General features: G+C 36.4%; 2 protein-coding genes across 2 annotated transcripts; one reads left to right on the forward strand and one right to left on the reverse strand.

Annotated features, from left to right (window-relative positions):
- Nucleotides 1–2,017, forward strand: LOC130630108 (uncharacterized). The gene is made up of 6 exons (XM_057443506.1): nucleotides 1–334; nucleotides 454–999; nucleotides 1,082–1,144; nucleotides 1,299–1,509; nucleotides 1,638–1,900; nucleotides 1,980–2,017. The coding sequence occupies exons 1-6, from the start codon at nucleotides 1–3 to the stop codon at nucleotides 2,015–2,017; spliced, it is 1,455 nt and encodes a 484-aa protein (XP_057299489.1).
- A 3,486-nt stretch (nucleotides 2,018–5,503) lies between these two features.
- Nucleotides 5,504–8,794, reverse strand: LOC130630612 (uncharacterized). The gene is made up of 2 exons (XM_057444175.1): nucleotides 7,631–8,794; nucleotides 5,504–5,804 (listed from the first exon to the last, which is right to left on the reverse strand). The coding sequence occupies exon 1, from the start codon at nucleotides 8,764–8,766 to the stop codon at nucleotides 7,669–7,671; it is 1,098 nt and encodes a 365-aa protein (XP_057300158.1). The 5' UTR covers nucleotides 8,767–8,794; the 3' UTR covers nucleotides 5,504–5,804; nucleotides 7,631–7,668.
- Between the last annotated feature and the right edge of the window lie 6,220 nt (nucleotides 8,795–15,014).

The following is a 15,014-nucleotide window of genomic DNA, read 5'->3' on the forward strand; positions in this document are numbered from 1 at the left end:
ATGTCTAAATTTTCTCCTGACTATTTCGTAGTTGCAGAAACTAAACTGAATGAATCTTTTCCAACTGCTCAATTTAATATTGACGGATATGAAATTAGAACCCGAAAGGACAGACACATACATGGAGGAGGTTTAATTGAGTATGCTGGGAAAGGGGTCATTTGTAAACAGTTACACAATATTGGAATTGTAGAGAATGAAATTATCAGTTCTGAAATTACTATTAGAAATAAAAAATGGATTATAATTAGTATTTATCGGCCACCTTCATATTTGAACTTAACACAATTTTTCTATGAATTGGAAAAAATCCTTAACAATGCTCTTTCTAAATGTGAGACAATATTATTGTTCTGGGTGATATTAAAATAGATTTTTATAATCCAAGTGATAGTGGCTATGGGCAGATGCAGTCACTTTGTGATATTTTCAATCTCAAAAACCTCATTAAAGATAAAACATGCTTTGCAGGCTCTTCAATTGATGTCTTATTGACAAACAGATATAGGTCTTTTCAAAATAGTTCAGCGTTTGAAACAGGATTAAGTGACCATCATCTAATGATAATTACATTTTTAAAAATGCATCTAGCCCGTTTACAGCCAAAGAAAATATTCTATAGAAACTATAAAAATTTCGATGAAAAGACGTTTTTGGCTGATGTAAAAGCTGCTGACTTTTGTTGTGACACTGCCGATCCTGATTTGAACTATGAAAATCTTCAAGTAATTTTTAGAAATATAGTAGATAAACATGCTCCTTTGAAACAGAAAACATTGCGTGGAAACGATGCTCCCTTCATGAATAAAGAATTAAGAAAGGCTATATACTCTAGGTCAAGGTTTAAATATAAATATAACAATGATAAAATTGAGGAAAACAATGCCAATTATAAAAGACAAAGAAACAAATGCGTAAAATTACGAAATATAGCTGTTAAGGAATATTTTAAAAAAATAACCCAGGCCGGAGCAGTCGAAAATAAAAATTTTTTGGAAAGTTATGAAACCTTTTTTAACCAATAAAAATTGCTTAAGTAATGCAAATATTACGATAATCCAAAACGATAATTTGATTACAGATGAAAATGAAGTGGCAACAACATTGAATAGCCACTTCATAAATATTGTTGAAAAAAGAAGTGGTATTAAACCTACCTCTATTGATTTTAAATCATTTACAGATAAGAAAAAGTTGATTAAGAAAATTTTAAAAACCTATAAAAAATCATCCAAGTATCCTAAAGATAAAAGAAAATATTGAAAATGTGTCTGAAAATTTTCAATTTAAGGAAATAGGTGATGAAGAAATCAAAAAAGTATTTAAAAAAATAAACACTAAAGCGTCTGCAGGCGAAGATAAGATACCGCCAAAACTTGCAAAACTAGCTAGTGAGCACTTAATATTGCCCCTCAAAAATGCCTTAAATAGTAGCATCCATGCCAGTTATTTCCCAACTAAAGCTAAGCGTGCGGTTGTTACACCAATTGACAAGGGAAGCAAGGAAAAGTACAGTCTCAATAATTTTAGACCTATTAGTGTATTAAATTTTTTCTCTAAGTTTTATGAAATAATAATCAAAGAGCAAATAATGTATTTCATGGAAAAAAACTTTCTGTGTACTTATCTGCTTACAGGAAAAACTATAGCACCAATCACGTATTGATACGCCTATTAGAGGATTGGAAAAAAAAACTGGATCTGAATTATGTGGTTGGTTCAATATTAATGGACTTATCAAAAGCTTTTGACTGTGTCCCCCACGATCTACTTATAGCCAAACTTCATGCTTACGGTTTTGATGTAAAATCACTTGCGTATATTCTATCGTATCTTACAAACAGAGAACAATCCACACGAGTAAATGCGGAGTATAGTATACTTGATTTAATTTTGTCAGGTGTGCCTCAGGGTTCTGTGCTGGGCCCAATTATTTTTAATATATTTATGAATGATTTATTTTATTTTATTGTAAATAGTGACCTACATAATTACGCAGACATTCAAACACTATTAAAAATCTCATTAAGACTTTAGAAAGGAAATCCGAAATTGCCCTTTCTTGGTTAAATAATAACAAAATGATAGCAAATCCAAACAAATTTCATTCGATCCTTCTACCAAGAGCCAAAATTGATAACTCGAAGCTTGAAATAAACATTGGCGATAGAGTCATACAATCAGAAAGGTCCGTAAAACTTTTAGGAGTAACAATTGATGATAAATTAAATTTCAACTTGCACATTAGTAATCTTTGTCGAAAAGCCTCAGCCCAGCTGAATGCATTATTTAGATTTAAAAATGTACTATCTTTGCAAACAAGATCTATTTTAGCACAAAGCTTCGTGTATGCAAATTTTAATTATTGTCCCTTAGTTTGGCATTTCTCTTCTTCGAAATCTCTTTTGAAAATTGAAAAACTCCACAACAGGGCTTTAAGTTTTATTCATGATGACCCAAGACCAGTTGATTGCCTCCCAAATAAACATTATATGGAATTACTAAGGCACAGATATTTATGCATAGAAATATTTAAAATTCGGAGAAACATCAGTCCTTCTTTCATGAAAGATATTTTCCTTTTTGAGGAAACTGATAGGCCGGTAAGAAGTCAAAACATGAACAACCTAAAAACCATCAGAGTAAAAACAAGCACCTTTGGTCTAAACAGTTTGCGATGTTTAGCCCCAAAAGTTTGGAATAAACTTCCTTTTCATACGAAGAGTTGCGAAGATCTAGTTAAATTTAAGCAAATGATTAAAAAATGGAATGGCTCTCACTGTTCATGCACAGAGTGTCGGCAATTGATTCCATAACTTGCGTAATCAATACGAAAATGGGAGAGGGGGTATGTTTATCTTTTATTTATTATTTATTCATTATTTATTTATTATAGTTTTCATCTAAATTGTAAATATATAAAAATATTTGGTCGGTTTTGATTAGTTTTTTGCAAAATATTTTTTTTTTTTAAAGAACTATTGTATATAATAACCGACGGTAAATAAATTAAATCAATCAATCAATCACTGGACGCTCTGTTAACTCTTTATTTAAATATTAAGATCAATAAGTCATTACGTACTATGGGACCAATCAAAGCCGTTAGCGTGCGCTGCAGAAATAGATACAGTTTCAAATCTACAGTTCATTAAGTTTCTAACGGTATAAGTCCGTTGAGTTACAACGGTTGCGTGACATATTGGTACCATCATGTATTCAGCGCTATCTTGCCGATATTATTAGTTTGCTTTGAATTTAAAAGGTGAAACGATAGATTGTGGGATTTGATTGAACTGAATGGGGACTTCGACCTTATAAATGTGATAAATGAGACAATTGGTCTTCAAGAATTAAGATTGTTCTTACTTTGGCATAAATGCTGGAACTCCGCATATACACTGCACGCTCCGTTAGCTCTTTATTTAAATATTTAGGTCAATAAGTCATTATATACAGTTGAACAAATCCAAGCCGTTAGCGCGTGCTAAGGAAATAGAAACAGTTTCGAAAGCTACATTTCATTGATTTTGTAACAGCATCAGTCCGTTTGAGTTACAACGGTTGCATCACATGTTGGTACCATCATGTATTTAGCAATATTTTTCCGATATTATTAGGTTGCTTTGACTTTAAATGTGAAATGATACACCAATCCGACACTGCCGTGACCGCGTTCAATATGGAGGCCTGGGATCCATGAGGGGGTGAAAAATTCCAAAGCCGTAGGCCATTTTAACTTGAGCAAACGAAGTATAAACATCATTCACTAACAAAAACCAACAATATTTATATTTAAGAATGGATTTCAAAGATGAAAGTTGAAGAATTGAAAGTCTTTTTAAGACTTCGTAATTTAAAACTTAAGAAGGAAGAGTTAGTTGCAAGAGTGTTTGCTGCTATAGAAAATAAAGTTCAGCCTGTGAAAGGAGCTGCTGAAATCGAGCTCGAACTAAAAAATGACTATGAAAGCAAATTAAAATTCGACAGCAGGACTATTCCAGATCCATTTAAGATACCTCATGGATGGCGCGATGAAGCTGAGGGCATGGCCTTTTGGCCTTTATTATTGTACCCTGACATTTTCAGTTATTTAATGTTTTATCCCGCAGAACTGGGAAGCAAGGATTTGAGTGACTATAAAAATTGCAAAGCTTATAGTTACTATACATCTGGTTGGGTAAAGCCACTCTTATACCATGATTTGACTGGAAGCCCATATTGTATATTTAAAGGACAATGTAAGAAGTCACAGAACTTGAATGATCCACCACATAAATTGAAGGATTAATCGAGTACTTACGTATGATGATTGATCCAGATTTTATTTTCCAAATCTTCTGCGTAAGCATGAGGGTGAGAGCGAAGCTCGATAACCCAAAATCCTACTTTGAAGACAGAACGTGACTCGCTGGCCGAGTGTACCTGCTAAAGCCAAAAAGGCATAGGGCAGGGAGGGCAGGGCACCCTCATGCTTACGCAGAAGATTTGGAAAATAAAATCTGGATCAATCATCATACGTAAGTACTCGATTAATCCTTCAATTTTATTTCCCAATCTTCTGCGCAAGCAGAGTATGAGACTTCAAAGCATAAACGCGGCCAGCGAGTGTGGTGAAAACAAAACAAAGGGTGAGAAGGATAAGATAAAGAAAATTTGAATAACTGAGCAAACTTCTTTTAACAATATAATGTTACAATCAGTATGTAAATGTAAAAAGAACGCAAACTAAGATTCATGACTTGTCGCTTCCATAACTGAGTCCAAGAGCGAGGCACCAAGATCATGAAGACTTGTCACACTACCAATAACATCTCTATAATAATAACGATAAAAGGTAGAATCCCTACTCCAAGTGCCATACTTTAAAATGACATCTAGAGGTACCCCGGTAATTTTTGCTTTACTCCCAGAGGCTGAACGACAGCTGCCTGGGGAAAAAACACTGGTATCAATACCGGCTGAGGTCATAGCTGATTTTATCCATCTTGATAGTGTATCCTTAGAGGCAGCATGATGAGGTTTCCCAAAAGTTATAAAAAGCGGAGCAATTTCCTTAGATATCAATTGTTCTCTTTTTGACAGGTAGGCTTTGGTACATTGGAGTGGGCATAAATCTGGGTCAGAAGGGAATGCCCTGTACATCATGGTCCTATCAGTCTTTTTAGGCCGTGTTGTTTTAAGCAAGCCAGGTAAGTGACATAGCATCACATCGTCTGTCAAATCTGTATACGGAACAGATATATTATGGACACTGTGAACTCTTTGACCTGCTAAAATAGTAAGGAGACAAGCCAGCTTGATGTTAATATCGTTAAAGGATAAATCTTTGTTAGGACTAAGAAACTTTAAATAAGTAAAAAGAACATTTGTATCCCATATTAAAGAGTATTTGGGGGTACTTGGTCTTATATTAAAAACTCCTTTTATAAAACGGCTTATCAATGGATGCTCTAAAAGAGAACTGTAACCACTGATTGAAACAACTGAAGCAATAGCACTTCTAGTTGTACATAAAACACTATATCCAGACCCACCTTTGAATAATTCAGTAAGGTGTATTAACACATTTTCACATTTGGATGATAGGGATCAATCGACCTCCCAGTGCAATATTGTATCCATCGTCTGATTGGACCCGAGTATTGTTTCTGGGTACCTTCTCTCCATGATGCTGCAATGATATCGACAGTGTCTGATGGAAGCTCTTTACCTTGTAACGATTCCCGGAGACAGGCAGCATGAGCAGCGACAAGGTTTGGTGTAGAGGATGTTGTCTTTTTGTTCCCGGTAGAAACAATAATCTAGATGAAGGAGGAAATAACACAGGTGTCCTGTATAACATATTAATTGCTTGAGGAAACCAAGGCTGCGAAGACCAGAAAGGTACTACAAGAATGCCTGTGGCTTGATCTATATTTATCTTTGCAAGAACTTTTCCAATCAAATTAAATGGTGGGAAGGCATAAAAGTTTAAATTCGACCAGGTCTGAGCGAAGGCATTTACAGCTTTAGCATCTGGATCAGGTCTTAAAGAAAAATAATCCTCACATTTTGCATTGAGTCTGGATGCAAAAAGGTCAATATCAAATTTCCAAAAAATGTCGGAAATTATGTTAAATTGTTTTACATTCAAGGACCATTCAATGTTATCCTGAAATTGTCTTGATTTATAATCAGCTATAGTATTTTATACACCAGGTATATGACAAGCTGATAACCAAACATCACATGTTCTAGCAAATTCCCATATTTCAACAGCCAATTTATTACAAGCAATGGAGTGAAGGCCCCCCATCTTTGTTATGTAGGCCACAGCTGTGGTGTTATCCAATCTTAACTGAACATGTCTATAATGTCTTATTTTCAAGAAGGCTTTGAGTGTAAAAAATGCAGCCAACAACTCTAAAGTATTGATATGCTCAGGTAATTCTCCTTCAGACCAACGCCCCCCTATTTGAGAGTTTCCGTCAGTGCCACCCCATCCTTGAAGACTAGCATCAGAGGATAAAATTAGATCAATTTTAGGCAATTGTATAGGTCTGGTAAACTGAGCCATTGTGAGCCACCACTGTAAATCCTTAATAGAAAACTCTGAAATAAAAACCTTTGAATCAAAATTTCCATGGCCTAGTTTGAGCCCTAGATTCTTATCTGTCTCCAAGGACCTGTAATGTAACTTGCCATACTTCACGGCATCAAAGGCAGAAACTAATGTTCCAATAACCCTGAAAACAAACCTAACTGTGGGGTGATGCATGTACAGCAAGTCCTTACATAGACACTTTAATTTTATGACCCTTTCCTCGCTTAAGGCTGTTGTCATCTGAGCAGAGTTTAACACAAACCCTAAAAACACCATACATTGGGTAGGCACAAGAATTGACTTGTTTGGATGTACAGTAAATCCTAAGCTGCTCAAAAGTGAGACAGTTGCTGTAATGTTTCTTTGGCATGATTCATAAGTATCACCTTGCAAATAAGAATCATCTATATATACAACAGATACATGACCTGCCCCTCTTAGTACTTTAAAGGGCGCTTTAAAAACTTTGGTGAAGATCCTAACAGCTGGACCAAATCCAAAGGGTAAAGCTAGAAATTGGTAAAACTGTCCATCCCAAGAAAAAGCTAAGAACTTTTGGAAGTCAATATGAAAAGGGATGCTGTGGTATGCGTCCTTTAAGTCAATACTTCCCATCCAAACACCTGGTTTGATAAGACATAAAACATCTTGCAGTGTTTCCATTTTAAAATGGCGATATCTGACAGATCTATTTAACTGTTTAAGGTTGATAATCATTCTTGAGCTACCATCTTTTTTAGGGACAATAAATATACCTGAAAGAAAACCGTTATTTGTTGCTTGTACCTGCTGGATTGCCTTCTTTTGTAAAAGTTGTTGAATTTCCTTACTTATAGTTATACAATCTTTTTGTGAAAACTTCACTGGGTGGTAAAATGACACTGGGACACTAATAAATTCAATTTTAACCCCATGCTCAATTATGTCTAGAATATACTGGTTTGAAGTGATAGTCCTCCAAACTTCCAAAAATTTGTGAGTATTACAAGCTTGATAACGCCTAACTGCTAACTCAAGGTCAGCAACAACAAGGTCTTTACCTACCATTGTTTTCTCCCTTTGTACCCTTTGTACTTCAGGGTTTAAGTGTACCTTCTCAGGGAGTGGTTTCGATCTTTTGAGAAGGTCTTCTCGTTTTTTGACTGGTTATACTTTGCAGAGGAGGAATAACTGGAGGATGGCTGTTTGTACTTTTTAAAATTATTTTTTGAATATGGTGTAGATGGTCGTGAGAGCACTTTACTAGTTTTCTCCTCATCTTGCAATGATTGGATTCTTTTGTCCAAATCATCTCCAAACAGCAACAAGTCTTCTTCAGACACATCCTTTGCCAATCCTTTTAGGTGAGGCATTGCACCGATTAATCCGACTCTTCGATACTGATTTAGCTGCTGGTTGGCGTTACCGATTAGACAAAGAGCATCTTTAGCCAAATTTAATAAAATGGATGGTTCTATTACAATAAGGTTTCCTTGTTTGGGTGCCTTAATAATTTGGTCTGCCAATTGTAAGATATGCACTTGGCTTTTCGAAACAGTGGTTTGCAGTTTCTGCAATACCAGATCATTTGATCTTTTGCTGTCTGCCATGGCCCATATAGGTTTATTGCAGCTCTTTACAGACAAAAAACGGCAATTCGTGGGAATTTGGACTTTTTCTAGTCTGCCTTTTAATTTTTCATTGGTAAGTTTCTTCGACCACATGAGTTTAGCCATAGATGCTAAAGGTGGAGCTACTTCTGTGCCAAAGGAGTCCTCATCGTTATACTCTTTGATGAGGTCAGACCAGACATCTTGGTCTGGGTCCTCTAACTGGTTGTCTTCTTGCCCTAGCATTTCATTCATTAAACCATCATACAATTGGTTGGATGCTGATGTACTTATGACATCAACATCTTTTTTACTAGGCCTCCTAGTAGAAGAACTAGATTCTACATGACTGAGGCAAGTTTCTGCTGATGAAGACCTGGATCTTTTCCTTCCTCTAGGGTGATCTGCAGATATGGAAGCATTTGCTTCATTTTGTTTATCTGCACCATGACTTAGACCAGGAGAATTGTCTCCACTGCGGTCCACATGGAAGTTATTATCATTGTTTAAAACATCGGCTCGGAGGCTGTTCAAGGAAGTAGAAAATTTTTCTCCTAGGGCTGTGATTGCTTCCAGCTGCTGTTGTTGCATGGCTGGAAGGAGCTTAGTTAAAAAATCCATTGGAAACACTATGGGTTCACCACCTTCTTTTGGAGCTGAGGTGTCTGCCATTTTGATTGCAGCTCACCATAAATTTTAGATCTATAGCAGTAAGTAAATAAATAAAATTATATAAGAGAAGGAATAAATATAATTCTCAACTACTTATGGAAAAATAATAAAATATAGCTAGCTATAGAAAAAGAATTAAAAACGGATTAGCATAGCTGAAGTTTACCAATCGCAAACACCAACAAATCGCACACGTCCTTCACCTTCAGTAAGATTTGGGAAATGAACTGCTGAGGATTTTGGGTTATCGAGCTTCGCTCCCATACTCTGCTTGCGCAGAAGATTGGGAAATAAAATTGTGGCTAATTATTGAAAAAAAAAACCTGTTACAATAAGAAGTTGTTATTGTACGTGTATGGCAGGTATGAGCCAAACTTGCAATCATGTAGCCGCTGCAATATATCGAATTGAGGCAGCAGTAAGAATGGGACAAACCCTGCCTGTACTAGCAAAGCTAATGAATGGCTGCCAAATCATGCTGGGGTAGCTACCATAAAAGTGAAAGACATGAAGTTAAATCGTGACGACTTTGGTCAACGAGGAAAAAAAAAGCGGGCTCTAGTGTCAACACCAAAAAAGACTTTTGATCCACTTGTTGACTGTGACACAAAATTGCTTCAGCTGACCGATATTGCCAATGCTGTTCAAGAAATAGCCCCTGGGAGTATTTTGTTCACGGCTGTGCCAAAACCAGAAGTGGACTTTTGTTGTGAAACTTCAGGCAAGTCAGCTGAAGAACTCAGGCTGATTCCTAGTGTAAAAGATGTGTTAGACATTTCGAATAACACAAGTGAATTCCAGGAAAAGTTATATGTGAACTTGACAAAGGAAAATATTGAGAAAATTGAAGAACTAACACAGGGCCAAAGTACTAACGAATTATGGTTTAGCTACAGAAAAGGTGTAATCACTGCCTCAATGTGCCACGAAGTTTCCACAAAAATGGACAAAATTAGTAGAGGTGGTGGTGTCTGCGTAAATATGTGGGCATTGAACCAACGAGTATCTGGTTTAACTTTTGCTAATCCAAACATTCCAGCCTTAAAGTATGGTATGGATATGGAGATTGAGGCTGTAAACTCATTTTATGAACTAATAAAAAAGAAACATCGTAATTTAAAGTTGAGTGAGTGTGGTTTGTTTTTAGAAAGATCGGTACCAGTAATCGGTGGAAGCCCTGACCGAATAATGACATGTGATTGTTGTTTGCCAGCATGCTTGGAGGTGAAGTGCCCATTTAGTGTCAACCATATGTCACCGACCGATCTGAATGTTAGGCTACCCTACTTAGTGGTTGATAAGGACGTGGTGGTTTTAAATAAAAATCACAAATATCACACACAGTGCCAAGTGCAAATGGCAGTAACTGGGTACAAACTTTGTTATTTCGTTGTTTGGACACCTCATGGAACATTAGTCGACACTATAGTTTATGACGAACCATTGTGGAACAACTTGAAGTCTAAATTTGTTACTTATTATAATGATTTTTACTTGAAGTCAATATATTGTAAATGATGTTTCTAATAAACAACTTTTTTTGCACATTTATTTCTGTATCTGCGTTTTTTGACCCTATGTATTATCAAATTAAATCGGGCAGCAAATGAAAAAAATTAAGGTGAAAATAAATAGAATCACTCCCGACAAACAACCCACAAAATTCAGAGTAATCCTGATGCTTATTTATAAAGAAAATGTTACGCACGCAGACCCAATCAAATCACTAAGACAAACAAAACCGGCCAATAAAATTTCATAAAAATGTAAACATTAGAATTGAAGCCGTATTTGTTTTTTTTGTTGCAAAATTTTGTAAATAAAAACTTGAAAGCATCATGGAAATAAGTGCTAGGATGCCCTGGAATTTAGTTTGTCTGTTAAAGTAAGGCCAAGGATCTTGTCCAAAGGGAAAACAACAACAACAAATGAATTACTTTAGTTACAACAGCATGTATTAAAAGTATAAAAAAGAATAAATAACTTGTACAATCATGTTTGTTAACGTATAAGTCTGGGCTTAAGATTACATAGAGCAGCACATGCCTTGACAATCTCATCAGCATGCTGCATCATAGTAATAGGTAAAACAGTTTTCAAGATGCGGTAGAACTTCACACGATTAATAGCACGTTCCACATGTATTCGTAGATTGGCAATTTCTTTAGTGTTCTTGCACTCAGTTGATGTCATCTGACTTTTAATTCTAGCACCAGGTGGAACGCTCAAGCTACAAAATTTTAACAGTAGTTCTTCTCTTATTTGAAACCCTCTATCAGCCATTACTTTGTTGTCCCGTTCTAACAATTCATAAAACCCACTATCCTTTGTTATATATCGATCGCTGGCCCGACCACCATAACAGTCAGATAAAAATGTTATGAAACCTGCAGGTGATATACCAATTAAGAATTTTATTGTGTTGTGGTGCTTGTAATCGGACCATGTAGCTGCTTGGTTTAGTAAAGACTTTGGTCTTGCAATAAACACCTCAGTACAGTCAATAATTACTATGCATTTCGAGTGTCCAGTTTTAATAAAGGCATCAGGTAAATTGTCTCTAATCGCTTCTCTTGGTAGCCATACAACAAGAGCGTTGCCCAGAATTTTGCTTAAAATCTGTATCCATGTCGTGAAAGTGTTGGAACAAATAGTGGGTGAAATTCCGAAGCGGTCAGCAAGGTCTTCATTTAGTAAACCTAAACGCAACCTCATCAAAGTTAGCAAAAATTCGTCACGATGTTGCTGGAGTAGAATAAGTACGTTTAACTTTGCTGTAGCTATTTGCACGTTTAGGGCCTCTCCAGTATCTGATCTTAGATAAGTATGGGTTTAAAAGTTGAAATACTGATTCAAACATGGCAATAGATACTATGCCAGTGTAAAAATTCATTTTTTGGTCTGTCTTTATTTTTCGCCATGTAGAAACACTTTTGTTAGTATTGAAGACTTTCACTCTGTTGGCAGTTTTAACTTGTAATGTTAACATATTTATTTTTTGATACAAGAGAATCGATAACATTTTTCTTGTAGCTACATCCCTCACATTGCTGAGTTAATGATGATGAAAAATAGGAATGTTCCGATACTGGTGAAAAGAATTGTATATATATCACCCGTTATATCTTAGGAACCCTACTTGTTACGATTTATCTTATGTTAGGAACTCTACCCGTTATGATCTAGCATTTATTATTCAAGATTATAGCATATCAGCAAGTCACAACATTGTCTCAGTTATTGATCTCATCCTTATACATGGCGTTGCGAGCAGTTTAATCATACCTACAACCTTCGATTCCTTGACGCTTGTTCCTTCAACAAACCAAGTCTCGAATCCATCATTCGTTTGTTCAAACGTGAACTCGAACTGTGTAAGTTATACAAACATTCAAAAAAAAAAAAAACTTTCACAGACCACTGAAAACTTGTTATTTCACTCGAAGTTATACGATTACACATACATCAAACATATTTGAACTTGCTGCATCATTTTACAGAACATTGTTTACTCACTAATTCGCTTTGTTATCGCAATTGTATTCACTTTTCGTCGTTTTGTGAGTGCTCCGAACACTCTCGCTTGTTATTATTCCTTGGTCACACCGCCATCTTGGATTTACGCCATCGTGGTCACACGCCGATTCGCTCTTCAAAGATTTCCCGCTATATCGCCGTACTCCGCCTTGAATTGCAATGTCGAACCCTGAGGACGCCGCCCCAACCGCCCCGACCCCCGCCGGCACCGATGCAACTACCGCCGCTCTGGCCATGGTGCTAGAAATGCAAAAGCAACAGAAAGTCATGCAGGAACAATGGACCCAATTCATGTCCCAAGTCACAGGATTTCGTAAACAACATTGTTTTGCTCTTCTAGGTTTACGTGTAAAGATTGTGATGCAGTGTATATAGGCGAAACAAAAAGAAAGTTTAAGCAACGAGTACAAGAACATATGCGCGCAGTGAGAAACGGAGATGTGAAGAAAAACGAAATTGCGGACCACAGCTGGAGCAGAAGTCATCAGTTTAATTGGGATGAGAAGAAAATCATTGACAGAGAATCCAGAACAACGGCCAGGAAGATTAAAGAAACCATCAACAGTGTAGAACGTAACAAACACATAAACAGCATCTCGTCTCAACTTCCTGAGATTTGGTTACCAGCCCTACAGAAGAAGTAGTTACCTACATCCAGGTCCGAAAATGTTAATTACCGTAATTAACTGTAATTATCAGCTCGTTTCTGATTGGTTAATTTTTATGAATTTCGATCCTCTGCAATTATATAAATACATGCGCAAAATTTAAAATCTCAAGCGATGCTCTGCAACTTTTCACGTAAATGTGACTGCGATGACCAAAACTGTGAAATATCGTATTCCAAAAATATGATTATGTCGCAAGTCATAGCAGGATTATTGAGCTCCTCCCATCGCACAAAGATCTTAAGTGAAATGACTTCCATAGAGACACTTACCCAAATGACAGACCACCTCCTTACACTCGAAGCAACCGCCCAAGCCACGGAGCACTTCAAACCATCATTGCCCGCCCAATCAGATGTAAGCGGCGTCAAATCCGACTACCAACGCAACAAACGTAGTGACTTAAGACAGAAGTCACAAGACAACAATCGCCCAAACTATCAGAAAGGAGATCGAAAATGCAGAGGATGTGGACACAACCGTCATCCAAAAGGAAGAGAGAAATGCCCAGCACAAGGCAAAAAATGTAATAACTGTGGAAAACTTAACCATTTCGCGAATGTTTGCATGAGCAGTAAGACGAACGCCATTCAAGACGCCATTCAAGACGCCCCAGATCCATCCAACCCAGCCGGAACTTCCTTCCTTGGTAGCATCACCGAGTCCTTCTGACTAGATGGCGTACCTCACGGACAATGGGAAAATGATAAATTCATCGAACAAAAACCATCCCCACAGCCAACAGTAAATATCTCTATTTCACTCAACTCATCTGCACATCAGAAACTTTGTAAATCGTTTTCTTTGAATAAACTTCAACCTACCAGAGTTAGCGCCATCGCTGATACTGGCGCTCAAACCTGTACAGCAGGAATAGAACTGCTTTCACAATTGAATTGTAGTAAAAACGCTTTGATAAAAACTCGACATCGTCTCCGTGCTGTGAACAATAACGACATCAGTATCAAAGGCGCAATCATTGCTGACATCACCGTCGGTACATCGACCACCACAGAAATTGTTTACTTATGTGACAAAGTTAAAGGATTTTTTCTATCAAAAACAGCACTGAAAAAGTTGAACATCGTACACTCTACCTTCCCGGAGCAGATTGCAAGTCACTTTTTGTCATGCTACATCATAACAAAATGAGCTAAATAAACGATGTTCATAAATAAAACATGTCAAACTCTAAACTTCAAGAGATTTATTATTACCCTCAAAATTTATGGAAAGGACAAAGGGTTGTTCAAAATTTAAGAGGATTTGGCTTCAAGCCAAAGGAAATTAAGAAGTGGCTATCAAAACAAGCAGTTTTGCTTCTATATCGTACAAATTCCCTCAATAGAGATGAGTCATTATACCTTATTCAATATTTTTTGGGAAATGAAACTGTTGATATTATACTCGGAAATTTTAATGTGAATGCATTTAGCGATGATAACTATTTCCATGATTTTCTTACTGGATATAAACAAGTCGTAACCTCCCCAACTCATATATCAGGTTCACTTATTGACCATGTCTATATCCGTGAGAATGTTTTAAATACTTTTAAAATCGAGACCTTCGTTAAAACTGTCTATTTCAGTGATCACGATGCAATCAGGCTTAAACTCTCTCTCTCTCTCTGATTTAAAAAAAACGACCTTTACAGACGACTTCAAACAACTTTTTTCTTCGTGTTTTTAACCTCCTTTATTTTTTTTGGCATTTTAAACTTTTAAATTAATACTGTCCTCGATCGCAACGCATATAATTGCTTTCCAACATGTTTGCTTAAGGCGGAAATCTTCAAGCCACAGGGCTTTTTGTCGTATTTTTTAACCAAACACATGTATTGTCTAAACACTCACGCTGTCACGTGATTTGTTACTATAAAAGCAGATTACACTTTCAAACATTTAAATATAAAAAAGTAAAAGTTTAAAGCTTAAGAAAGAAGAATTATTACATTGCTCA

The sequence above is a fragment of the Hydractinia symbiolongicarpus genome, chromosome 2 (genome assembly GCF_029227915.1).
Source record: "Hydractinia symbiolongicarpus strain clone_291-10 chromosome 2, HSymV2.1, whole genome shotgun sequence".
NCBI classification, from domain to species: Eukaryota; Metazoa; Cnidaria; class Hydrozoa; order Anthoathecata; family Hydractiniidae; genus Hydractinia; species Hydractinia symbiolongicarpus.

Bases quoted from the DNA above. Each gene is read 5' to 3' on its own strand.
- LOC130630108 (XM_057443506.1), top strand. From the start codon at position 1: ATGTCTAAATTTTCTCCTGACTATTTCGTAGTTGCAGAAACTAAACTG. The intron at 335-453 runs GTGAGACAATAT...ACCTCATTAAAG, and splicing joins TAACAATGCTCTTTCTAAAT to ATAAAACATGCTTTGCAGGC. The intron at 1,510-1,637 runs GTACAGTCTCAA...ATCTGCTTACAG, and splicing joins GACAAGGGAAGCAAGGAAAA to GAAAAACTATAGCACCAATC.
- LOC130630612 (XM_057444175.1), bottom strand. From the start codon at position 8,766: ATGCAACAACAGCAGCTGGAAGCAATCACAGCCCTAGGAGAAAAATTT.